The following is a 27,598-nucleotide window of genomic DNA, read 5'->3' as shown; positions in this document are numbered from 1 at the left end:
GTGGTCCCTCAGATATTTCAAATCTGCTATAGAGTTGCTATGTGTGCTTGGCAATTTTACTTTGGAAGCATATTTTTTCTAAACTCTGAAAATACTACGTGTGCCATATTCAATTATTCCTGTAAAATCAGAACGGCTAAAAACAATTACACGCCAGGAAATAGACAACGCGTAGCGCTTCGTAGTATTCTGCGTAATGAGGTCTGATTTTCTGGTACATTTGGTTCAGAGCCGACGTCTGCATACTGGCACAAACGGCGACCCTGCAGTTCGCTTAGGACAAACTGTTTGCTCGGTAAAGAGCTCCAGTTCATTTGCTTCTGCGGAGATCTACACTTTATGTAAGCCTGAAACATTTTCACTGTCAAAAAAAGTGTGGTGCCCAAAAATTCAGGGGCTTCGGAGAGACCGCCTTTCAAGAAGCCGCAATTTTTTTTTTCTTTCAACCAGTCTCTCGGTGTCACCATTCGCCGCAGGTTATAGGTGCCGTCAAGGGCCCCACTTTCACGAGTGATGTGGTGCCTGAGCGAAGAAAGGCTCAGGTACAGTTTGGCATAGCGGCACGGTGTCTACGGCAAAATGATGCTTCGCTACTTGAGTCATCTGTGAAGTGCAGCGAAAAAGGGAACTATTTTTCTATAATTAAACATTACTTTTGCTCGAACGAGGTGTTAGATCGCCAATATGGATTGTTTGCCAATCGCAAGCTGATGTCAAGCGTACCTTCTCCTCACACTTTTTTTCGTCTACCATTACGTTCACGTAATCATTCATACCCGTTTTTCATTGTGCAGTAATAAAAGGCTATTGACTTTGCACTTATTGATGCCAGGAAACACATGCTTACCAGTCCAGCAATGCACTGTACGTCAATGGGCACATGTATCTTCAGTTCTTTCAACAATGTCACCACCCAGCTGTTGTAGGTTCTGGCTTCTCGTTCCACTTCTCCCTGCGGTGCGATCTTTGTAAATGCTTTGAAAACATCCCCGCTTGGCAGGATCATTTCGCAGATCTTCACCTATAGAAATAAAAACGCTCATGTGCATGAGACCCTTCTCAACAAGCACTACCAAGCGTACACCCTAAGCCCAATAAACGATCGTGTGCATGATGTGCGCGCTGTTGATGATAAGAAGAATCCACCGTTAAGTGCTCCATGAGAAAATTCGTTTTTTTTTTTCTTTTCGAAAGCGCAGAACTTATTACAACAACGCAGGACATCTCTAGCTTCACGTCAGTATAGAACGATCACAATTCGCTGTAACTATATAAAACAATATGACCATTAATGTTATTTGTCTCTTTTGTTTCAAAGCAAATATATTTCTTTCACTCCTTCGCCAGTTTTGGCGGTCTGTGCTTGGTGGTCGGCGCTCGGACCTTCAACGCCTACACGAATGCGCTGATGCGATATGCGCGTGCTCTAGGGCAATCATGTTGCAGCGCGCGCTTGTTATTTAGCTCCAAGAGTAAATATATCGGATTAAAAACCTTAGATGCGAATGTAGTTCTCACAAACCTATTAATGCTAAATATGTCACTTGCAACGGTGAAATAAGTGTTTCATAAAGTTTCACTATTCACGCCGGGCTGTTGTGGACGTTCTGAACAAAAAATTACAAGGCCATTCCGCCCTGCGAAGCTGGATGACCAGCGGAGCTGCAAACGTAGTCTTGAGAAAACTTGTGGTAAAGAATTTATTGCATCACTAATTCTTACTTAGTATCGACGGTCACGATGGCTTTGTGCTCGCTATGATATACACTGATCGGCATACTCGCAACTGCGAACATACTCTGTGATTATGTCAAATCGATGAACCTACGCCGCTTGGTGGTCGATTGCGCTGGATAGGTGTCGCATCGCAAGCGACGTCTGCAAAACGAAGCGCGTAAACCACTCCCTTTTCGGTCACGACACATCCACACTCAAACCACCGACAAATACCCAGGGGTAGTGTCATCGCAACACCGGCAAAGTGAATAGCCATGAAAATTACGGGGCTATGAGTAATTGTATCTTTTGCCTCCTTACCGCTACAAAGGTACAATACCGCACATTCTGCGTGCTTGTCGTTTCGATGCACAAAGAGAAGTCCTCAGCACCACGCTCGACAGGATTCACAACCGCCCCCTTAGGTAAACATAATTCTTGGACTCTGGTCCCAGCTGACGTCGGCTCGAACTGCTTTAAAAGCGCTAGTGTGGTTTTTAAAGGAAACAGGCCTCATTGAAAAACCATAGAATGTGCCAACTGATGAGTTCCTTGTTTATCTTCCCTTGCTTTCTTATCTTTCCTGCCCTTACCCTATCCCTCTGTGTAGTATCCAACCGGACACTTAATCTGGTTGACCTCTCTACCTTTCACCTCTTGTTTTTATTCCTTCCTTCCTTCCTTTCCGTTGTATGAGCCATTGCCTACGGCGGTGTGAGGCATTGATGATAACAGTTTTCGACATGCTGTTCAGTATGTTGTATGCACGATTAAACAGAATGTAAGCAATGTTCGCTTGACTATGCTGAGTGCTTGTAGCCTCTGCATTACGGGGCTACAGCCATTGCATTTTTTTCCTTGGAACGGGGGTGTGAGTCATTGGTGCTGATTGTTTTTGTATGCGTACACAAAGATTCTATGGTACCCTAGCCATATAAAGCTACGCTCTAATCGGTAATGGGTGACATTGTCGCACACGTGCTCTTCTAACATCATCCATCCTTGCAGAATGTGCCGTCGCGTGACATCGTTGAGCTTTGTAGCGTATGATTGTTTAGGTGTTGAAGTTGATCGCTTGGCTAGCGCTGTAGCACCCCCCCCCCCTCCCCGTTTAACCACTGAAGGTAAGGGCTCCAACAGCTTTTTGTGGCAGCATAGTCAAAGCTATGGAGCCGTAGCACACTTCTAATGCTGTGCGCCTCCATCTAGTTCGTGAATGTGAACATCTGTAGACTGCGCAGCGTAAGACAAAACATACCATGTATTCTTGCTTTCCCTTCTAAACATATTTTTCGTTATCAATAAAAATACTCAGGGCCATTTTACTATGCGAAGGTGGATGATCTGCGGGGCAGTATATAAGGTGACAAATTATATTGATTTAAATAAAGACACACACCACATGAATGATGACGAGGCATTACTACATGAACAGAAGGTAATTCGCAATGCCACACGCGTAGCTCCATATAGCTGAAGCGGTGACTCTGAGATTGTTGCAGACAAGAACTTATCCAAGTCCAAACTTTATTGACAAGCTATATCCAGAAAGAGAGGTAACAATCAAATGCGAGAAGTCTAATGACATCATTACTCTGGATCACATGCTTTGGCAGTGTCCTGTGGCTTTCACAGACTGTGACAAGGAGAGAGACTGGTGGCGGCGAGTCCTACACAGCGGAGTTCTTTTGATGTGAAAAGACGTGGGAGCCGCATGCGCCAACATAAGGGACATTCAGGACAACATTCAGGGCATTAATAAAGTTCACCCTGCCATACCATACCATGCCACATGAATTGTCATTTTCTACCGTCTTTATTATTTGATCAATAAGGTAAATATAGCTCGGTGGTCGCTATGGTATACTCGGCGTTAGCAGCCTCCCGCCCCCTTCGCGCACATTCCCGCTTCTGCTCACGCCGTCGCTCTTCGTGAGCATCCTGTTCTTCCTCGGTCTGCACAATACGCGGCCGGTACATGACACCACCGGAACACAAATGAGATAACACGCCTATGCAGTGCGTGACGTCGCCAGCCAAGGAGACACATCATCGATTCTAACTGGCGCCTGGTAATTTCTTAACTTCATCACCCTACTTAGCTTTCTGCCGCACTCGACTGCGCTTCCCTTCTCTTGGCACTCGTTTTGTAATCCTAATGGCCCACCGGTTATCTAACCTACGCGCTACATGCTACATGGTCTGCCCAGCTCAATCTTTTTCTCTTAAGGTCGAGTAGAATATCGGCTGTCCCCGTTCGCTCTCTAATCTATACCACTCTCTTCCTGTATCTGAACGTTACGTATAACAGTCTTCGTTCCATCGCTCTTCGAGCGGTCCCTAATTTGTTCTCAAGCTTTTTTGTCAATCTGTTTCTGCCCCATATGTTAGCACCGGCAGAATGCATTGACTTTACACCTTTATTTTCAGTGATAGCGAGAAGCTTCTAGTCAGGATATAACAATGGCTGCCATACGCACTCCAACCCATTTTTATTGTGCTGTGAATTTCCTTCTCATGATCAGGGTCCCCTGTGAGTAATTAACCTACGTAAACGGACTCCTTCGCATACTCTAGAGGCTGACTGGCGGTCCTGAACTCTTATTCCCTTGCCAGGCTATTTATAGGTATCTTTGTCTTCTGCATATCAATCTTGAACCCCACTCTTGCACTCTCTCTGTTAAGGTCCGCAATCCTTTGTTTTACCACGCCCCCAGTTTACCGTATGGCTATTTTGAGTTTGCCGTTGTCGTTTTATTTTATTAATTAATATTTCGTTAATAGGTAGACTTCATTATAGCGCCATGTACGGACGACTCGCAGTTGGTGAGTGGAGAGGGTACACCGGCAATACGCTTTTGCTTTGCATCGAGGCTAGGGCATTTTTGGTCTAGGCTTTCGGTACCCGCCGTGGTTGCTCAGTGGCTATGGTGCTAGGCTGCTGAGCACGAGGTCGCGGGATCGCATCCCGGCCACGGCGGCCACATTTCTATGGGCGCGAAATGCGAAAACACCCGTGTACTTAGATTTAGGTACACGTTAAAAACCCCAGGTGGTCAAAATTTCCTACGGCGTGCCTCATAATCAGAAAGTGGTTTTGGCACGCAAAACCCCATAACTTTTTCCAAGCCTTCGGTATACACGCACCCAGTGATCCGCTGCAAACTAGCATATAATAGGTTTTCTGTAAAAGCCCTGCACAAAACTGGTTTCCATTTCTTGCTCTTCCTTGTTTTCTGGCCCTCTCATGTCCATATTTGCTTTTCCTGGTCCTATAAACATAGATCGCGCCACTGGGTTTGATCAAACAGCAGCGATTGCCCGTAAGCTCATTTGAATTCATTGGAACCAAATCGAGACAGTGGTGTGTTGCGGCACCTTTCATTGGCAGCATACGATTACGGCGCCACGCCAGCGCAAATCCGCACTGGTTGCAATGACCAGCCGCCTTCATACCGGCAACCTGGTCTCTGAAAGCTGGCAGCCTGCCAACAGTGAAAGCGCAACTGCAATTACAAAAAGTACTTTAAAAAGGCACCGCTGATTTCATAAGTAATACGGCCGGCTGGGTTGTATTTTTGGTCGTTCACTGTCGCGGATGTTCTCAATTTCGCGAGATATTGCGTAAGCATGTACAGGAGAGAATGTTACTGGAGGTTAGCGATGACAGAGTTTGCCGGGGTTGCAGAGGTCGACAGAGGTTGTTCGGGGTTGCCATCACTTTCGAAAAAGTTTTGCTTGTAGCATCAGACACGCTTACGTCTAATCGATAGTGTTCTTTCCATTGTTCGAAAATAGCGTGCCCGGAATACCGACACGTCTCCTGCGAACCACTCGAAATCTTACGAAAGTTTTTGTATCCCCGAAAGCGGAAAACCAAGAACTCCAACCTTGTATCACATGAAATTGATCAAGCAGGTTGTTTCCTTTACGCCGGACTTGTAATTGAACAGTTCTGGTCTGGTCCGCGGTTTCTCAAAAAAAAAAAAATATATGAACGCTTTCTTGAGTAAGAGTACTTCCTACGCTCCTATGCTATAGAAAACATTGTACCTTTCCCTAGGACATTATTGCAAAGCACTGCACGTGCTTGTACATGTAGTCCAAAAGCGTGCGACTAAGCGTAAACTCAGAGGACACATTGAAGTAACGTGTTCTAGAAAAGAGCTCCGCTAGCAATTACAGCTATTCTTCCTTCACGCTCAATAATACGTTATATTACAATGTTCGCTTATGATAAAGATTATAAATCTCCTATTGAACTTGGCGCCATTTTACCTATAGCATTGATATAGCAAGAGGGCCCATGCGAAAGGCATACAAAAAAGCAACAATGCTCATGCTTTGAAAGCGCTCGTAATACCAAAACTGAAAACGCCGGCAAAACCTCAATTTCGATAATTGTAGTAACACTATGGAAGCGCCGCCCATGTTATTGTGGCTCCACTGTAAAAGAAAGTTGTCGCTGTACTGGTTGTACGGTACTGTATTGGCTGCACTGAATAGATGCCCTGGTTAGCGGCTTTGTTCTCCACGGAATTATGCAATAAAACAACAAGCACTACCTAAATATTCTGACTGCAACAAATGTGCTCCTCGAAGTTCATCATTACTTTATTACAACGAACACATTTTCATCTCTGATTTCGTAATCGCCTACACAATGCAAAAGGTTCAAAGCTTGACAGAAGTGGCACACAGAACAAGTGCTCGGTCATCATCCGACGCACTTCAGCTACGCACACGGAACAAAAAAGAGCACGCCCCCTTCATTAAAGCTGGCAGCCTTGTGTCACACAGTCGCAAGACAAACTTTTTCTCGGCTCCAATCTGACGAATTATATATTGGCGCATGACTAATGAAAACCTGACGACACCTTATGTGAACAGCTTCAGACCAGAGCAGCAGTACGTTAATTTGTTTCTTTTTAGCGAATGAGAATAGTCAACTTCAAGTTTTAGCAACTACTGACAGTTCAATTAAAAAATTACTTTTCAATGTTACGCCACTTACGTTGACCTGCATGTCATGAAATGGCTTGTTATTTTACGTGTTAACGCTGCCATGTTTTATGAATGTTTCTTTGTATCCCCCTCAATGTAATAGCCCGAATGGGACTCTTAAGATTTAAACAATAATTTGGTTAGGATGAACTATCACAGACGAATGAAGAAACAGCATTCGACAGTGCTACCTTTATGTGCTACAGCTGTAAGGTATAATAACAGAGCTCAAGAATGGCATCATAGATCACCTATACCGGAGGCCTGATACAGTTTCCATGCGTGATAACATGGTGGTAAAACTTTACAGCAGATAATTAAACCGTACAAGACGTGAGTACCGGTATTCACAGCGCTGTGTGCTCAGTTGTCTTAATAACTTCCAAGTCAGCAACAAATTAGGCAAATCTTACGTGCCGTGGGAAACGATGTTGTGCGTAACATTTTGCAGGTAGCTGACTTTCAAGCACCGTTTGGCGTTCTTCGAAGAGTTACTAGACGAACCAACGCGATCCCGTGTGTGACGAGAGCAGCACGACAAAGACGATTGAATCACGGCGATGTCTCTACGTGTTTTTTCTCTTTTACTGCGGGAAGAAACGTTACAACCTGCTCCGTTCTTGGACACTAGTCGATCTCGAAAGCGGTAGAATGTTGAGTGGCGTTTTTGTGTTGGTCTGCTGCGAAGAAAGGACAGGCGAATATGGAGCGATGGTGAAAGTGGTGGTGCCTCACCAATCGGTTCAAAGCGTTTTGTGCCACGAGCGAAGAATGGTGACCCGTGATGCAAGGGAAATGGCCAAAAAGTCTGTGGTCGAACGGAAATTGCGCGCGCACATGTGCTCTAGTTCGCGCTACGCGACATGACGCACGCGCCAGTCGTCTCGAAGAGCAAGCTGGCGTTTGCACGACAGAAGCAAGCGTCGGGTCGTCGCCTAAAGGCTCGAGCGTTGGGCTGCTCTGTTTAGCGCCAGAGGTCCTTATTCCAACATCAAGCACCTGAACTTCCTTTTCCCGAATGAGGAGAGACAGCAACCTACCTACCTGTATGAAAGTGCCCGGGATGACGCAAAAAAAAAGTTGGCGCTAAAAAAATGTGTATGCAATTTTGTGGCTGCAATGCTGCAACGTACGTACCTATACTTTTCACGCCACAGTAAAGCTGCCCATAGGCCATGCAGCGAGGATCATCATTTTCGCATCACCGGCGAACGAGAGGTGGAGTTATTCATCTCTAGGCCTCTTAATGTCTTGGAAATCTGTGAGAAAGTCATGCACTCGGCGCGTGTACGGCTTCATTTATGTACATTCGCAAAGCATTGGAATGCTTGTGCTAACATGAGAGAGTGAAATGTGCTTTCCTTCTTTGTGGAAATTTCATACCACTACAGAACAATATTAGGTTTGCTCTTTAATTTTAACAGTCGTTGTAGGTTCATTCCTGGGCCAATGAGAAAGTTCTGGTTGGCTGCAGCTGCAATCACCCTTCATCCATGTCGCTTAGACTATTAAGCTATCTTCGTATTCCACCATAATCTTCCAATTTATTTTAGATTCCTGCATTAATTATTTTTCTATTCTGAAAGACGTTGTCGCCAAACTTCCACTTCATAGTGGTCTACTCGTTCTGAAAACCGATATTTAATCTGACAAACATCTAAGTAATCAGCATTATTTCTCATCGCATTGAACCTCGTCGTATACATACCAGGCCTCCTTCTCGCCTCCACCGCTCCATCTCGAAAGCAGGCACGTAGCACAGACTCATCAGGACGGCACCATTTTTGTGGAATGCCTCGTACCTAAGTCTCAAAGCTTCGTCAAACACGAAGACAATGGACCAGCGTACATCCATGGCAACATCTCCTGTGTGGGCGGATACGGTGAACACGTGACCCTTTGCGCAGCCGCATTCCTTCTCACACCCCAACGATATCCGCAGGTATACCGAACACCTCTCCTCGCCTGCAGATGTCATCCTCGAGTGGACTTCTTTCTTCGTTGTAGGCTTTGCTCATCACCAGCTCTGCGAAACGCCGTGTCAACAGCACAATTATCATCACCCGGACAAATAGGTAAGGTGATAAAGCCCGAAAAAAGCTCTGGAAACATCAGGGCTGGGGATAAGCCTATCTGCATTCCGTATGGCTCAGTCCGAACCACATTCTACGAGAGCCCCTTCCCGTGTCACTCCTCCTCTACGTCGTCACCCCTCGTCCCACTACCATGCGGCTGACCACAGCCACCCAAACTTGGGACCAGCTATAGTGACGAACGGCTGCGAAGTAACGCTCGATGAGCCTTTGGTTATTGACAGAAGCAACGAACACGACGTCCCCATGTAGTCTCAGTCAGAGGCATACGGGCTATACCTTACATGCAGTTGTCATACAAAACACAGGTTACATGGCGCACACTCAATGCTGCAAGCTCCAATGCCCTGGGCAATGATAAAAAATCTTGCCTCGCCATCCAAGGACGTGCTTTGTCAAGTGCGCCACGGGAATCGTACCGCGCAGCCGAACGACATTTAAAGGGCCCCTGAAACGGTTCGGACAAATTTTGTAGGCGCGTAGGATACAGGTTAAGTAGAACACTCGCACCACAATTTAAGTGAAGCGTTACGTATTAATGGAGCTACAAGCGATTAGAAGTTACCCTCCTCTCCAGCCATGCTTTTCCTCCTCAACTCGTTCGCCTAGCGAGCGGGGCTAAGCTCCGCCTTCACTGGTCCTGTGTCACGATGCGACGTAACATCGTCCACTTCCGGTTGTTTTGGAGCCCGCCCCCGCCCGCGCGAAACCTCTCCGCTAGCCACTTGGCTGTCGACCCCAAGCGAGAGCTATCGAAGCAGCGTGCGTTGCGAGCATTCTGTCGTAGCACCGGACGTGTCTGGTATTCCGTTAACCACAGGAAAGCTGGTCATTTCGGCAAATGACTTTAGGCATAAACTCATGCTGATGAAGCAACTTTGGCGTAGTCGTACATGAGTGGCCTGATCGGTCTGCACGGTCCAGACACTTGTTGGCGCAGCGCTTAACCAGCCAAACAAAGCGCTAATATTGCTCTAACCAAGTGTAAAACATTTTAAACATTTATAAAAACAACGTGTTGATGATTACACTCCCGCGAAAAATACGCACCCAAAGAAGAATACGCTTCGTTGCTGCTACTGTGTATTGTTGAGCTCTATGCCACCAGGTGGCTGCACCATGCAGACCATTCACATTTGCCCTTCTGCTCATCTCGGCTCATCCCGTTACGGCACAGTCAAGCGGCCAGACCCTGTCCCCTTGCGCTTACGTTTGCCCTAATACGGGACTCTCGAAACTCTATTGCGTTAGTAATCTTCCGGTGTAAAGTGACGGCCACAAACGCGCAAATCCTGGCGCCGATCGGATGGCGGCAGTCCGATGCGTAGCAGCCAGTTCGCTCGTACGCTGCCTTGCAGAGGGACACGATGTCGCAGCTTGACATATTACCAGTCGCTACGTTTGCAGTCGACAAGGCAACAAAGTCGAATCATAGTGCTCGCGAAAAGACTGAGACCAACTCTGACCGCGGAGCTCTCGTCAAAATGGAGTACGTTGTAACACAAGCAGACGACACTTGCTGGGTGCCGGAAGTGCTTAAGTGTACTGAAATATTGTTCTCGTGCATTCTCTTTATGTTATTTTCTTTTTATAAAAAACAAATGAACTAACATTCCAACTATTACGAAGATCATTTGTTTACCATAATGTTGGAAAAATTATCGATCACGCGCCCTGGTGAGCCAATCGGATAGCTCGCCCCACTGACGTCATATGGGTGATTTCGGTCATATGTGTAGGGGCGGCTTAAAATTCCACCGAGCAGTGTACTGCGATCGGCAGCGATGTGCATTTTTAAAACCTTATAATAAATTACACGCTTTACGGAGAGCACTTAGATGTGTCAATTAATGATCAGAAGGACCTACTCTAACGACTCAGTACGTTTGTAGAAAATCGTCAAAAGCGTTTCAGGGTCCCTTTAAGGTAAAGGCGTGGGTAGCGCGTTCACTTTTCACGAACGTAGTGCTTCTCCCTCCAAATAGCTACAACGTCACAGTTATGTGCATCACCGAAAATTTAGCATAAAAGACATGTAAAAGCTAGACTCACGCACGGGCAGCGCTGGCTAACAATCTATGATGATGATAATGAAAGCTCGCATTTATGGCGCGTATCTACTAAGCGTATAGGCCATAAATTGGGCAGGAGGTCGATTAAGGGAAACTGCTATGCTAAGCGGACGAATGAACGACCTAAAACAGAACAAAAAAACCGAAAAAAATCTAATGACAATACTCAAGAAAGCATTGAGCCTGACTGAAACAAAACTATAGATGACTGAATCTTTATTGAAGAAACCGCGAGCGCTTAATGAAAATGTACATGTGCAACAGGAAGCACATCCCACCAAAGCGACTTAACAGCCATGATAACGAAAAGACTAAACTTGTCACGCAAGGTTAAAGAAGCAAATGCGTAACATTATTTCGCTAATAATTAACCCGCACATCTCTCCCAGCCAACCGACAACGAAACCTGGGGCGTTTTCGACATATTTGTGTGCGTGTCCTCACATCCATTAAAGCGGCCAAGCAAAAAACACTACAATCGGATGCACAATGTAGTGGAGCGAGGACCCTTCTTTAGCGCTCGACATGATACGCCCTAATATCATGCTAGCCTGTGATTAGCGCGTCTGGTTGGATATTGCGCCCTGTTCATGTTAGCGTGATAGGCCTCTAAGGTTACTGTTTTATTCACGTCGACGTGCCTGTCTTAAACTGCCTTGTTACACAACACGGGGTATCGCGATGCTTTGTGTAGTGTGCAACACCGTTTAAGCATAGGTCCTAAGTATTTCACTTTTGTTTCTGTGCCTTGTCATTCTGAATTTTGCACCTGCTGCAATTTCTATTATGTAGGGACCGTTGTACGACGGAGGCATCTGGTAAACCAAATTTGCGGTGAATTGGACGAATAGGCTTCTGTGTTTGTCAATGCAGTCTGCTTTCTTTTTAAGAATAACCCTTGACCTGAGGTATCACGCGAGCGCAACTTCATCGAAGTATCTAGGGGTGGGGGGGGGGAGAGGGGGCAAGTGATGCTCATCATCAGTTATTAAACATCATCAGTTATTATCTAAGTTGATGCAAAGCATTTATCCCGTGCACGTGGCTCAAAGGCCGAACGATTTCACGTATTCCCGGGGAAACACTCAGTCGAGGACCGCCAAATTCACTCGCTGTCACGCTGTGACCACGTACAACTGGAGCTACAGGCGGTCACAGACGAGACGCTAAACGCGCCACCAAATTCCTTTTCGATGAAGTGCTTTTCAAAGCATGCATGTGCGTTCCGAAAGCTTCAGTCCTCCGAACGGCGCCGCTTGATCTCAACGTCCTGTTCAGTGGCCTTTCCCTCAGCGTGCCGCTGTTCGTTGGTCGCGCATCGCTTTTATTGTAGCTCGTGCACCACGGTCACACGTATCTCGTCGGCCCGCCGCTTCGCCTACTACCTTGCTGCTTCTGCACCCATCGTATACCTCTTCCGTCTCTGCACAGCATTTGCGTTCTTACACTCGTCTTCAGCTTGATAATTTTGAGGGCTCATTGTGTCAGCGAGCAGAGGCCCACGCGCCACATAACGCATCTAGCACAACCGGGCAGGTGTATCTATGGCACGCACTCGTATCGGTGACTGGAAGGAGGAGAGGAGGCGCCAAGTCAGTAGAGGTTAGCATCGGGCGTGTGGGAAATGCGGCTTAAGCGCGTGGAGCAAGGAGTGGCGAGAGTAGCGGCCAGTTAGCAGGCCGCTACTCTCAGGTCGCCGACAGTAATATTTACGAGAAAACGTGTGTGGGAAGCGTTACGTGCTTCGCATTATTATCAGCAGAGCCTTGCCTTCAATTATGTGGTTCGGATGCTTGTTTTGTGCTTCTTTTTATTGAAACATGTGATGTTCTGCATGTACGCGCGATTCCAACGATATTGATCCCTTTAGCTAAGTGCTTCAAACTTGCGTCCCCGCCGCTGAGGGGTCGGCCCGGTATTGCATTACCTCCGGGAGCGGCCCACATTTTTACGCTCAGATCGACACGAAAAATGCCGACCAACGAGAGGCTAACAGCTTCTTTGTAACTGAGCGCTACCGATACAGGACAAAGAGAGTGGGGACACACGACGCTGTTGTGTACAGTAGTAGTAGTAATAGTAGCGGTTCAATGTGGGAAATGACGCTTATTTCTGCAGCGCAATAGGGAGCACGGCGCAGCGTCAAGAGAAGTGGGAAATAAACACGCGAAGAAGGGAACAAAGGGACAAGCAGCAGTAGTCTTCTCTGTTCATGGATGAAGCCGATGATGAAGGCAGTGGCCGGCGGGTTGCGTGCGCTTATCGGTAAGCTGTGATTCTCTTCGCCTCCACGAATTCCAAGAGGCTGTTGAGAGTTCGGATGGGAGGGGTGCAGAAACAGGAGGTCACTGGTTTTTGCAGCAAGTAGGCCCTGTTTCCTGTAGACAATGATGACCCTTCAGCGTTCCTGTGCCAGCGCAGGGCAGGCACCAAGAAGGTGGTCAAGGTTCTCGGTATCGCCGCAACGTCCGCAGGTCGGTGAGGTGGAGCGTCCTTTGTCTTGTAACCACACCACCGTTCAGGCGCTGCCCGTGCGGAGTCGAAGTAGCGTCGAGCGTGCCCATCCTGGTAAGGCGACCCTCCAGAAGTGGCCTGGGGCCCTTGCCGTTGGCCATTTGGGCATCCGGGTGGATGGTTGTAAGTAGTTTTTTCAGGCGCTGCCTCGAAAAATCAGAGGCAGCTACTGCTTGTGTGAGCGGCACTTCAGGATAGGGGGCTGCTTTGACAATAAAGGTGTCTGCTTCGTCATTATCGGCTATTCTCAGGTGGGAAAGCAGCCAGAGAAAGAAGATGGAGAACTCAGCAGCAGCCAAAGCTGAGAACTTGGAGATGAGCCAGGCCCCAGGTAAGCACTGATCAGCGGGGGTTAATGATCATGGGCACTGGCTTCTAGTCGCAGAGCACTGCCACCCGTTGCCCAGGAGGATCCTCAGCCAGGACGTCGGCACCTAGATGGAGCCACGCTAGTTGTGTCGCGATGGTGCAGGCTCCGGTGGCCGATCCGTTCGTCAGGACTGATCCATCTGTGAAGACCAGCAGCCTTCCTTCCAGCTGCTAATGGAGCTTGCAGGCTGCAGCCTGCTACACTACATCATCTGGTGCCCGTTGTTCAGACGCCCCATTGAACGAGAGGTGGACGTCCGCTGGTCATTGCGGTGGTGAGGGCAGGGCGACTGCCATAGGTGAGTCTGTGCTCACCTGCTGATACAGCAGGCACCAGCCTCCCTTCCGTGACGACGGTTGGCTGCGGAGTCTGGTCAGTAGGGCTCCGCCATCCGGAGCACGATGAAGGCGGTCGATGAGCCCCAGGGCTCGTTCGAGCATCCTCAGCCAGAGTGGCCATTCACCAGCGTCTTCCAGTGCTGCAGGAACCCGTGAGTGCATCGGGATCCCCAGGATGCTCCTGATCCCCAGGATGCTCTCCACAGTCCTTCCAGCTACTCTCCTCGCTGGTGTGAGGTTGACCAACCGGAGGGCATACAGCAACAAGAATGTTACTACGGCCTGATTCAGCCGGATCGCCAATTAATTGTATCAACCACGGCCACGTTGCTGCAGCTTGCTGACAGCTCCGTGCACCCGGCGCACCTTGGAAGTGGCGGCAATGGCTGCAGGAATCCATGTAAGCTGGTGGTCAATGACGAGGCCTAGGTAAGTGACTATCTGTTTTCAAGGAAGGTTCCGGCCAGGAATATTCAGCAGCTTTGTGTAGCGTCGAGTTGAGGCCAATGTCTTATGTCGGTAGCGTTGGTTTTAGCCAATATGAAAAACCACCAATTCGACCAATTTGCCATACTTCTAAAGATTCAAATATCATGTGCTGCATTGCTTCTGTCTCGCAATTTTTTAGGCTATGATCGTTTGGTACACCCTGCAGCTACACGCGCAACAAAATTCTCCGTTATGTTGTAATGCTTATACTGAGTTAAAAAAGAAGTTTCCCTGCTAGCTTTGTCATATCACTGAAAAGAATTATTTTTACTCAACTTGGCGCAAGGCATTTGAAAAGTGAATTTTACACTCATGCAAGAAGGCTTAGATACGCAAGGAATAAAAGAGTACTTGATTTCTAACAAAAAGATTTCTGTCAAATTTCCCTATTATAGAAAAGAGTGCTCTCCCAACGGGATTCCATTCTTGGAACCGTATATCCGATGCGTACCGTAATCATAAACAGCGGGCCAAAGACACATTCCGGTTGCGGCAGGTTAATACGCTACTTCAGGCGGAATATCTACATCGCAACTACCATCGAAGGTAGAAAACGAGTGTCTGTCTACCTTCGCAACTGCCCGTCATCGTCGACCACCTACCCCGCTCCCTCCATCCCCTCCGCTTACAACCCTGCAGCCCTTCGCATCACTCATCGCCGATCCCATCGCACAAGCCGTAGCCACCGCATATCGCCGAACACCTTGCGCTCACGTGGCACACCAAGGACGGAATGCCGGTGTCACAGCCGCTACCCCATACCGGTGTAAGTCAGCCACTCCTCAGTCCAATTCTCCTCTTATCACTCTTCTCTTTCCTCCCCGCGCAACTCTTCTGAAACGAGCTAAGCGCGGCTATCGTAGGGTTCCATTCGAAACATTAGCTGCCTAGAACAAACAGTCACCCCCACCTCTGTCACCTCCATCGACGATGGCGACCTCCGATGCTGGCCCTCCATCTCACTCCTTGCTCCATCTGACACTTTCTTGTGCTCCGTGTGGTCGGGCGGGTACATTGTATGGTTTATCTAGTATTAATAGGGCGGCTGCCCAACTTCCGCCGTGGCGGCTTCAACAGAACTCGTGATTCTTTGGTGCCCCTGAAACATTTCTGCGGTGGCAGCATCGTCACCAGCACGTACCTATGTCCATCCCTATTCTAGCCCATAACTCAACATTAGATTCGTAACTATGTTCTCGTGAGGGGCGCTTACCGAAAATAAGTATTTCGAATGTATTTCGAATGTAAATAAGTATTTCGTTTATGTAGGAGCGCATACGTTCGCATCCTGCATGATTGAACCTTTTCGCGCCGAACCGGTAACCGTTATTTCCATTGGTTGAAGTTTGGTTCGGGTTCAGGCCCATTCTAAGATATCCGTTGGAGTTCGGTTGAACGACATAAAAAGCACCGACGAATTTGATACTCAAATGTACAAGTACGATAAGGCAATGGCTTAGCATTTGCAGTACACTGGCTCACCACTTGCAGTGAACTGAGCGTTCTAAGTGCAACTGACGCTAAGTGAAATGTTAAGCTTCAGGCAAGAAAAGACAACACTGAATGTGACGCAAGTAACATGGTCAGATGAAAACGACGTAACATGCATTAGACAATAAAAGCGGGAAACTGATCTTCTAGTCCACACGGAGAAGTCTAGTCGGACGACCAACAAATTCGAACGGCACGCGTTGCTGCATTACATAATTGCGTAATGCAGAAAGGAGTCAAGATAGGAAGAAACTTTTTTATTGGCGCCAGTATCTAAGGCATAAGGATAGGAAGAAACTGGCAGCCCTGAACGTGCTCCAGTAAACTGGCCGACTAAGACACAGATAACTTATTTATACATTTCAAAAAGTATGATACGGATAGTGGTTTTCGGCAAAGCTACATGCTGTTGTACGCGATCACTATCATTAGTAAAGGTCTTGGGCCCTTAGCTCGAAGAAAAAAGTCACATTTTCGCCCCACAGGCGCAGTAATGATTGCGATACCTAATTATTAGACAGTTATAAGAAGGAAGATTAGACCTATCAGCTACATAAACTGCTGTGAACATTCGCTTAGTAACAAAATTGACGAACACGCTGTCACGCCCACACAGGCAAAGATGAACGCATCTTACTCGTGATGACCACGAACACTCGCTGTGAAAATGCCAGTGTGATAAAGAGCGGTAGCAGGCGCGAGTAAATTTCACTCTCGCTTCAAGCGAACTAGGAGCGCGAGAACACAGCTCCTACGAAGCAATCAGCTATCCGAAGTAGGCTAACCAAGTGCAGATTGCCTGCAAGATAGCATGCGCAAGATACGACGCTTAAGCTTCGCATTTAAGTGTGGAACGCGATGGCATTTAAAGACCACTGACTGCTTGCCACGCTTCCCGGCAACAGCAGCTTATGTAACCTTAACGTTTTCCTTGAAACGCTGGCAGATAACGCTGTGCACCAAGACGAGCTTTCTCGTTCTCTTTAAATTGGTAAGCATTTCTACGCGAATAGAAATAGATAACTGTCCGTCGCGTAAGAAGATAGCGTTCGAGATAGCGCCCGCAGGTCATGGCTTTCGCTTCTCTAAACGGTTCGGACGCCGGCACGGTGAAAGCCCGTATTCACAATGAAATATTTCGGCTAGGACTTGTGACACTAGACGCCACCTTGTCACTTTACTAAACATATAACACTTTAGTGACGAGTGTCGCCTACAGGCAATATACGAGGAGAAGAAACTGCAATAAAGAATGGCCCAGCAGTTTTTGTATTGGTAGCCTCAGGTGGTTTTCTTCGAGGATTGAGATTAACGTGAGGCTGGGTCCGATATTCAGGACGTTTGACAAAGTCGTAGGTATTTACATAAGTACAAGAAAATGCAAAGAAATACAAAGAAATGCAAAGAAGTACAGAAACTTTCATAAAGTGGTAGTCGCCCTTTTCACCGACGCTGATTAGACGGTCATACTGAGCGCTTCATACTAAGCGGTTTATACGCCAGTTTGCGCTGCTGACAGGTGACAGCCATATGATGGCTAATTGCTGAAACCTTTCATGAACGAGGCACTCCCGCGCTGGCCATAACTCATCCGTGTCGAGAACCGTCCGGACGAGGCCGTCGGCCCTTTCATCATAATTGTGCGAGCCGTGACAGGGGGGTGTCGCGGGGCGTACGGCCGATCACAACAGTGTGATACATCGAGCCGTGGCGTGGGCCGCCTATATTTGCCCGCAAGCGGGACATCGCTTTGTGTCGGGGTCCAGGGGAGGAAGACCGTTGAATTCTGGCGTTGCGAGGTCGAGGGCGATGACGAGTCACGGTCGTCAAAAATTTGGAGTATGCGGGCCGCTTCCCATGAGACGCAACCGCGCGCGAAGCCCCGGATTGCCGCCTGCGAGTCGCTGATCGCGGTGGCAGCGTTCGGCACCGCGGCAGTGCCATCGCTATTGTAGCTTCTTCAGCCGCCTCCGTGTGTCCCGTGGTAACCGTAGCGCTCGCGAGGCACTTAACCTTGCGGTCTACAACCGCGATCACCTGTGCGCTTCTCCCTTCTTTATACTGCGCGGCGTCTACGTACACCGCCTTGTTCTTGTTGCGAAACTTCTTTAGAAGGTCGCTTGCTCGTTCGTTGCCTCTCCCGACGTGGTGCGTCGGGCGCACGTTCTTGGAAAGTGGCGGGATGATCAGGTGGTTGCGGACCGAGGCAAGAAATACGAGAAAAATATACAAGAAAAAGCATTTCTTTTTTCTTGCCGCTGAGTTTCGGTATTGAGTGCACAGTTGTCGGCTAAATGTCTTCGGCCAGCTGACAGACTGCAGGCGTCACTTTAGGCTTGGAGCCGAGACTCTTGACGAGGAACAAGTTTCGCACGCGACACCCTTTCTTTAGAAAGCACGGTCAGAGGAGACGGGCCGATGCAAGCTGTCCGACTGCAGCGCCGTCACACGCATTATTCAAAGTAAATGAAATCTACACGTATGGTTCACATATGACGATAGCTATCTATACAAATTCCAAACGAAGAGATGACTTGGAGTGCCCCCCACATATAGTTTTATGCTTGCTGTTTCCTCCCCAGTGCTAGAAACGTTGAAGCACAATATCTCTCTTTTGTTAATTATGCGTATGCTCTGTGTGCTGCCCCTTTAGATGGAAAATAAGCATTTATTCCCTGATAGAGGGATAATTAACAAAAGCGGCTAGCCAAAGGTGAAGAACACGTGCGAGCGAAACGTTTCTTTCTTTTTTTTTTTTTAATTTGGCCCCAGGCCCTCATACGATAAAAAAAAATCGAGTGCATCACGGCGTTTCTCGAATTCCATTCCTGGCGTTCTAATGCAGAGGACGAAGACACAGGCACAGGCCCCGACCCCCATTACCACATTGCAATAAGGGCGGTATGAAGAAGGACTTCCTGCATATATTAGGCCAAACTTACGTTACCGAGGTCTGGGTGATCAAAATTGTTGCGGCGACCCCCATATGCTCCCGAAAGTTAAACCATTATTCTCAATTCACGCTCATTTGCATAGGGTAATGCAAGTCGGAAGGATGACTCACCAATACGACTGGACACGCTAAATTATCCGCACTTTGTCGCAGTCTGTAGTGCAGTCACTTGGCTGAATGAATTGGTTGAACTGCGATTCCTTTATCGCGTAGGCATCCGTGCAAGGTGCTCTTCCGTGGATTATCTATTGAACTTGAGACCCCCGCTAGCCAGCGTATCGCAAACACGGAGTGCAAAATAGAAACGGCCGCTATCGAACTTGACCAAAGCAAAAACCAAGCAGATAAGAAGACAAAAATGTGAACTACAAGGTTCAACACTTTGGATTTATCACGTCCTTTAGGGTTGTCACGAGAACGATAAGATTTAGCGTCCGAGAAGGTCAAGGAACGATGGGAAGTGGTGGGGTATTTACATTTCACAAGAAGCTTTGACTCGTGTACCGTAGTACCGGCGCATTATTCGACAGGCTGACCCTTTGAGTGTTATTCGTGATTGCTCACCGTTAGCGAATGAGCATAAGTCCGCATCTTCCGTTCCCAACAGTTTTGGTAGCATTTTGACAGCAGCGAATAAAAAGCACGTTTGAACGAAATAATATTATGATGCCGGCTAATAACCGTGCTCGAAAAGCTAACCTGAAGTTCTCCCCTACGGTGTGCTTCTTAAAAATTATATGGCATGCACTACGTGAACCCTGTTGTATGTATGTTCTGGAATGCACGTGAGTGCCAACGATTGCACTGGAATCTACGCCGGGTAATGTATAAATCGTCGAGGTGCTTTACCCGCGATTTCGACGATCGAAGCATGTGCTGGTCACTATCATTCTGGACGAGGGTAACATGTTTTTGTGGGCATAGGTTCCTCCACTAAAGAGCTAGTTTTGTTACTCGCCGTTGGGTCATGGCCTAATTAATGTGAGAGCTACCAAAGCTTCCTTCAGACAACATTAAAAGACAATATAACATTTGTGTCAGCCATACCTGTTGAAACTAAGATGCGACATTCTTAAACCATTTGAGACGTGTAAATGCACCTAAAATGCAAGGCCGAAAGAAAGCACAACACACACGTAGCACATGCATTGCTAATTCCTGCCATTTCGTTTGTCCTTCTATCATATGCGTATTCACAAGTCTACAAATGCTGAACCAAATCGCTCAACTAGCTACATTGCTTAAACCAATTCAATTAATATTTTGGTTAATGTACACTCAGGAATTCGGGCGGTGATTAGACAGATTCTTGCAGAACTTCATCTGACCAAACACGAGAGAAAGAAGTGATGCTGGTACGGACATACAAGTTCTGTAGTCAGTGGAATATGTTAGCTGGACAAACTGATGCAAGCGTTGCATAGCGACATGAATTGAACCTGGGGAGCAAGCTGAAGTTCATGACCTGCAAATTTTCTGCCAAATATTTGCAATGTCAGACATCTTCGCCAAAGGTGATGAAAGGACTGCTGGCATCTAGACCAGGTTCTTGCTAAGGTCGTAGCACCAGGAACTCGTATTACACTGGAGGACAAAATAAAGCAGCCACTGTTCCGCCTGACGCAGTATTCTCGCTTGTTGCCTAATCCAAGAAGGACAGAAAAAGAGTGGGGTATGCCGCCTTCCAACCCTAATCACAAGCAAAGTAAAAGTAAACTTGGAAATCGAAACAACCGCACTATTCTGGGAAGAAATGCGAGAAGTAAAAACGTATGACGACACGCAAGAGTGCAGAAATGTCTGCACATTGGCCTAGCACATATTAGCCTTATATTATTATTGCACCTGAAGGAAGCTTTGCTAAAAAAAGAGCAACAGTGCTTGAAGCTGAGAAACTGCATGCCATCATCATAATGAAATCAGCTTTTGGCATAACTGGCAGAAGCTACGTTAATGTGTTCAGGCGTCAATGACCAGGAAAATAAGCTCCACCAAATAGGAAGTAGACTAAACAAGACATTCGCTTGAGCTTTGACAAAGTGTTATCAGGCATTTCTGCTTTCATGGTCTCAGCAATAAAATAAGGTCGCATAATGCAATATTGCTTATGCTGTAATTGGCTTGTATTGTGTATAGTCGAGCGCGCAGAGTCGAGCGAAAACGAAACCTTTCGACCACCCGTACTACTGAAGGGTAGCGTCAAAATTATATTTTTTCTTAGAATCGAACAGAAGATGACAAGTAGCACTTTCTTCCATCTTATAAGCTAATGAAATGATATTTTTAATACGAATAGTTGAGTACAAGTGACATAAATTATGATGAGGAGTGTCTTCGTCATCGGGCCAGTACCGGAATGTCGCTGGGAGGTCTCAAATCGTGTCATGCATGTACCTGAAATTCTCGGTTGCTAAAACTGTGTGCGCGATTATATTGATGCCTTAGACGTCCTAGAGCAATGCTTTATGCCTTTAACTTGACGTCATAGTAACCTTTAGGGCCCCTTTAACATACAGGCTGACATCCTTCTGACGAAACAGTCTTTACGACTTCTCAGCGTCGTCGCGTGGATGCGAAGACGAGCGTAGTGGCTTCCCGGTGACACGGTGCTTTTTCTCTGCGACTCGCCGCTCCCTCTCCACCGGTCAGAGTCACTGCTCCTGAGGAACGCTGGTTTCGTCGTCCAGCGGCGCTTAGCAGGCGTTCTGCCCAGGAATGGTATTCTGTAAGAGTCCACCTAGTGGACTGTCCTCTCCGGCCGCTGCTGATTGAATGCAGCTGTTCGAGTGAGGGGGACACGAGCGGCCATAGCAAATCAGGAACGGCCGAAATGGACCGTCCACTAGGTCGACTCTTACAGAATACCTCACTGCGTCGTCACCCACCGCACTTGTTGACATGTCACCCGCCTCTTCCGCTTCTGCCATCGATGTTGCCGTTGAAACAGTGGAAATATCATCTCGCGTCTACACGCGGTCACCCTCTTTCACGCTATATCCCACGCCTTCGTACTGCGCGTCTGTCGCCGTACTCGCTGATACTGCTGATACTTCCTCGGTTGAAACCGATAGAGGCGCTGGCTTTTGTCTGTGGCTGACATCCTTTATCGCCACTTGTTTTTCTGTCTCGGCGCCTATGGTCGCGTTCCCGGCAGCTGTGCCGCTTCATGTTCGTCGATTATCAACTCGCTGTTTTCTGCCTTTCCTGGGAAAGCGGGTCGAGCATATGACCTTGCACATTCTGCCTCTTCCTGCCTATAGTCACGGCACTTGTGGCATTTCCGCACTTTATAGTGACGGCGGGTGAGCCCTGTAGCATGACAGCGCAAGAAAATGGGCGCTCGACTTGCGCTGTTAGATTTCCGATGTGCATTTGGTGTGGGATGCTTTCAAGGCTTACCGCGTCGCTTAGAATTAGACGCACAGCCCGCGATGTTAGAGAGTTTTAGCAGAGCGTTTACGGTCCGCTCCGCTCAGACCGGCCTATCACAACAATTGTCACGCAAGCGCTCAACAAAACGCTACCGGGAACACTGACGCGCGTGCGCACAGCACACAAAGCGGCAGCGGAACGTGGGACGCTGACCACGTTCCGCTTGGAACCTGATTTAGCGGTGCGTCAGGGGGCGTGTAGATGCTTTCGTAATCGTTTTACCGCTAAGCTGAGAGCACGTCAGTGGCGTCTCTGGGAGACACGCTTGTTAGATAAGCGAAATCAATGCATTCTATGCAGCCACCGGTGCGCGTGAAACGTGTGCGGAGCGGAGCGCAAGCAAACGCTCTGCTAAAACTGTCTGTTGAGTGAGCGTTCACGACGCCGCCCGCCATCCACTTGTCGCAAGCGACCTCCTGCGAGAATTCATCTCACTATGTCGTTGCTCGCGTTTAACGCCCACATATGCACTTTCAGTCGCGCCTCCTGCCTCTGTGGTTGAATAACAAAACAGGTCCCACTTTTGATGAGAAAGGGTTTGGCTTCTAGCAGCTACGTTTTTGCTTCCTAAGTGCGGAATTTCCCTATCCAGATGGTGACATTTGGTAAATTTCTATGCCACCAACCTGCTCAATAATACCAGCGCCTCTTATTGGTTGACGAAATCCTCTTTTCTTGGTACGGGCGTCTTGCCATGTAGTAATGAAGAACAGCGACATCCTTTAGTCCTTCTGTGGGCATTACACGAATAATTATCCTGTGATCGTTGGGCGCGTCAGAGAAGGAGGATCGACCGCCACCGTCGGCCGCTGTCACTGCACGTGAGGAACCAGCCACGTTGCTTCCGCACGTGCAGGTGACCAGTAGCAAAAAGAGGCCTAAACAGCCACGCCTGCGAAACATAAATATGTCTCAACGATATGGATGTGTTCTAGCAACGGTACAAAACAAGCCTCAAGCGAGAACACTTTCTGTCAAGGCTTTGTGAAAAGATTTGGCGAGAATGGAATGAAAGTCACCTCTAGGAAGTCACGTAGAGCCGACTTAGAGCCTTGTACACATCAGGAAATTTTAGGCTTTCGTCAAAATTTAATGCTAAGCACGTCACATTCCCGATACGATAGGGTGATCACTGGATGCGCCTTTCGATAGGATGTTCTTTCGATGACCGAAATGCAGCCAATCTCTGCGGTTCTGTTGTGTTTCTTTGGGATGTTGTGCTGCGTGGGGCTGTGTTTTATCTGTCAGCCCCACGCAACGTGCAGCATAGATAGATATAACACATCCCGACACAACAGACTTAACCAATCGAAAAAAGGGGGTGGTAAATATCAAGGGAGTCATTGTCTTCAATAACAATCAATTAATTTGAGGGATGAAGAACGAAGCGCCACTTGAGGTAGGTCATTTTCTATATTTTTGCGCAAGATATCCACAGCTGCTCCTTTCGCCCTACGCATTCCTGCGCTACGGTACGTCATTTTCGTCATTGATCATGCCATATATATAACTAACAGCTTTAGAAAATTTTGAGCTTGCACATAGGCCTAACTAGTAAATTATGTGCGGACCATTGCGATGGGAAGCCCGCAAAAGCACAAGTCACTAGGAAGATATAATGAGCAAGACAGCACAAAATTGCTTGCTTTTGTTTGTTCAATGAGAGGGTACACAGTGACTATTTGTGCTGGTGTGCCCCTCGACCAAGCGCGTTAACTAGCGTCTGACACGCCCACCGCTTCACAAGCGGAGGCGCTTATCGCTTGTTTTACGCTCATTGTAAATGCAAGGTCTTCCCAAATAGGTTGCGAAGCTTCGGGCAAAAAGCAGTTCAGAAGAAATTGTCGCAGACATCAGCAAGCGTGGTTATGGAAGCAGCGACTGAAGCGTGACTATGTTTGGAGGGAGCAAATATTGCGAAAGAAAAACGCGTTTTTTTAATTAAAACGAGATACAGGCAGATTCATTCAACGAAAATATAATCCCTTATCAAATTTATATATGCGTGATGAGTAAAGAAAATAACTTTATTTTATTTTATCCTTGTTAATAAATACATTACTTCAGCGCCCATCGTAAGAGGGGGCGTTGTCGCTGCTATTGCTTGCAAAGAAATGTAGCTCTTCATGTATTCAGAAAGGCGTGCTCGTGTAGTTCACCTTTTACAATACGCACCCCTAACATGTTGTGCTCTTTTGCTTGTCAACTTTTGTCTTACTTGCGGGTAGCTTTATAGTTTCTCGACCTGTACAATCAAAAGTAGTGAGTTGCGACCGCCAGATAATTGCTTACTTTAATTGTTCTGGTGCGACTGTGCAGATCAACGGGTTTGGCGTCTGACAATAGACCAAGCACTCTACAGCTAAAGCTTTCGTCGACCTCCAAAGAAAATATGTTCTGTTTAGGGGTGCGATTCCGACACTCGTATGGTTGACCTTTCCTTTTTTTTTTTGCATCGCTTTCCGCACTGGATGCTCGAAACTCCAGTGAAGTCGAATGGTGGGGCATTTAAATATACAGTTCTATTGGCCGACCACCAAAACGAATTTCGCGCCTTCGAGAAGAAAACGTCACTTCTCTTTTGAACGGATATGGCGTCACATTGTTTTTTCTTCCGCCGGAAGTGGTCTCTCCTCGTACAGATGGCGCTAAGCCCCATGAACCGCCGGCGAACCACCATGTTTTGAACGCATGGGCTACTATTGAAGCTTCGCTACCAAGTATATTTACCTTGGTAAATGCATGGTTCTGTAGGGAGCATATAGGAGAACTCAAACAAGTTTAGCACGCAACTCTGCTACTTGTTGGCGCATTTACTTTTCCTCATTCACATTAATGACCTGCCTAATAAAATCAGCAGTTCTGTTCGTTTATTTGCCGACCACTGCGTAATTTACGGGAAGATAACTAATTATTCCGATATCTGTCCATAAGAATCACATCTAGATAACGTAACAACCTGGTCTTCTGCTGGCACATAAATCTTAACGCATCAAAATGTAAATCCTCGAGAATCTCACATAAGCAAGTAACTTTTTCCAATTGCTACCTCAACATCTCACTAGAATTGGTATCTTGTAATAAGTACCTCAGAGTGCACATTACAAATATTCTCCCATGGAAGTGACATATTTAACAGATTATATCCACAGCTATTCGCATGCTGGGCTACCTCAAGCGCAGTGTTTCGTTGGCACTTTCTTCTCTAAAGCAACACCTACATCCTTATCTAGAATACGTATCATCTATATGGGACCCTCATCAATGAACACTAATTAACACCTTAGAATCTGTACAAAATCGTTCCGTTTGTTTTATTCTTCACAATTGCCAGTGCACAGCAAGCGTAACTAGCATGAAACTTGCCCAAAACATATGTCCCCTTACAAAACGAGAACGAATCTCTCGACTTTGTTCACTCCATAAAGTATACCATTGAATTCACACACTCAAATAACGCTATAACGAACCAACCTCATTTACTTCTGCACGCTTGAACCATCGTCATGAAGATAACACCACATCCCACAGAATGTCTACGTATGGCAACTCGTCTCAGCCAAAAAACATGCAAGGCTAGAATCCCCTGCCAGATCCACTAGTCTGCATTACTAACACCGATGACTTCCGTAAGGCTCACTAACGCTCTCCAGTATACCGTGATTTGAACGCAGAGCGAAGCAGCTCCGTTTCTCCTCACCAGTACTGTTCATAAGTTATCTCCATCGTACTATCTATCTAATCCACAAGCAATGTGCTTTGTATTATGCTCTATTTTCTAGCAATATGTGCTTATCGTCACGCTGTAGCTTTCGCTATGTATATAACCAATGCATATTCCGTCTGTATTACCTGTCTGTATTATTATGAAGCGCTTGTTGTGTTGCACTAACTTCCGTTACTTTCACATTGCACTGTGCGTTGTCTTAGTATTGTTTTTTTATTGTTATTCCTATCTATTATCCCCTACCCTCTGTAATGCTTCATGTAAGCCCTGAGGGTACTATAAGTAAATCAAATTAAATATCTAAATAAATGAATGAATCAATCATGTTGTGAACTGGATCATGCCATTTTGATTGCTTTCTTTTGCTTCCTTATAATGGGGACAATATTTAGTTGAATTTAATCATCCTTGTTTTGAAATATCAGTACACTTGCGTTCCGTCTAGATTTTTTTTTATCTCGTAGGGTGTAGAGCACAGTGTATTTGCAGCATAGACAACGTAGCCTTTGTTTTTGTGAAATTCGCAAATGATGTGCTAGTTTGTTCGCGTAAATTCTCGGGGAACCCGCCTACTGCTAGAAAAGCATACAAGGCACTGGAAACAAGGGTTGATCTGCTTAACATGTGAAAATATATATTTCAAAAGAGAAGTGCACTTACATAGTCATATTTTCTTCGTTCTGTTCTTTATTTTCACAGCTCATTCACTAATGGCGAAATTTTTTAGCATCCGTGTGAGCTGAAAGTTTACGCCTAAATAAATAGGGAAAAAAAAAGAAAATTAATGGTGAGTTTTGCTATCCCTCAGCACACTAATTTCTGGTCGATTACTGCACACTTCAGTTGCTGTCATTTTATTTCAATACAATAAAAACTTGTTTGAAATTTAATATATTTCTTTCCAATAACATGACGACGCACAATGCTGCACCAAACAGTCCATCAATTACCCTTGGGAAAAAGCCACATATCTTTGAGGAGCAAAAAAAAAATAGTCTAGACCACTGTGCATTTAGGCACGCCTTTCTCTTTGAAAAAAAAAATACATGGCTTCAGAAATACTCCTCTCATTGATTTCTCTCGTCGTTTTCTCTCGTAATACGGGCAACTCACGACTGTCTAGGGAACGTTTTAGCAGCGAGTCTCCATCATTCAAATAGTTTTTTAATCGCGGCAATGTCATTGTGAAGCACTTGCCTTTGTATTTCTTCGTAGTTTCAATCCGATTCCACGATGTCGTGCCACTCTTGAAATTTGTGCTTCGCGGTAGCTCCGAACAATTCTAATCCGCTTTCCCTTGTTGCCACGTGGGGCTGGGGTCAAACTCGCAGCGCTACTTCCGCTCGAACGTCGGGTCATCCGTCTGTCGCCTAAGCACCACCTAGGAGAAACCTGAGAA

At 46.7% G+C, this 27,598-nt stretch overlaps 1 protein-coding gene across 1 annotated transcript in view; it reads right to left on the bottom strand.

Annotated features, from left to right (window-relative positions):
• LOC135921733 (uncharacterized) overlaps positions 1-26,954 on the bottom strand; it is an 89,146-nt gene extending 62,192 nt beyond the window's left edge. The window contains exons 1-3 of the mRNA XM_065456034.2: positions 26,860-26,954; positions 8,429-8,746; positions 848-1,021 (exon numbers count right to left, since the gene is read on the bottom strand). Of these exons, the coding sequence (XP_065312106.2) occupies positions 848-1,021; positions 8,429-8,698 (444 nt within the window). The 5' untranslated portion in view covers positions 8,699-8,746; positions 26,860-26,954. The remainder of the gene's footprint in view (positions 1-847; positions 1,022-8,428; positions 8,747-26,859) is intronic.
• Positions 26,955-27,598: the final 644 nt, after the last annotated feature.

Source organism: Dermacentor albipictus, chromosome 8 (assembly GCF_038994185.2).
Source record: "Dermacentor albipictus isolate Rhodes 1998 colony chromosome 8, USDA_Dalb.pri_finalv2, whole genome shotgun sequence".
Classification (NCBI taxonomy): domain Eukaryota; kingdom Metazoa; phylum Arthropoda; class Arachnida; order Ixodida; family Ixodidae; genus Dermacentor; species Dermacentor albipictus.
The sequence above is the reverse complement of the archived record's forward strand: the minus strand, read 5'-3'. Positions and strand labels throughout refer to the sequence as shown.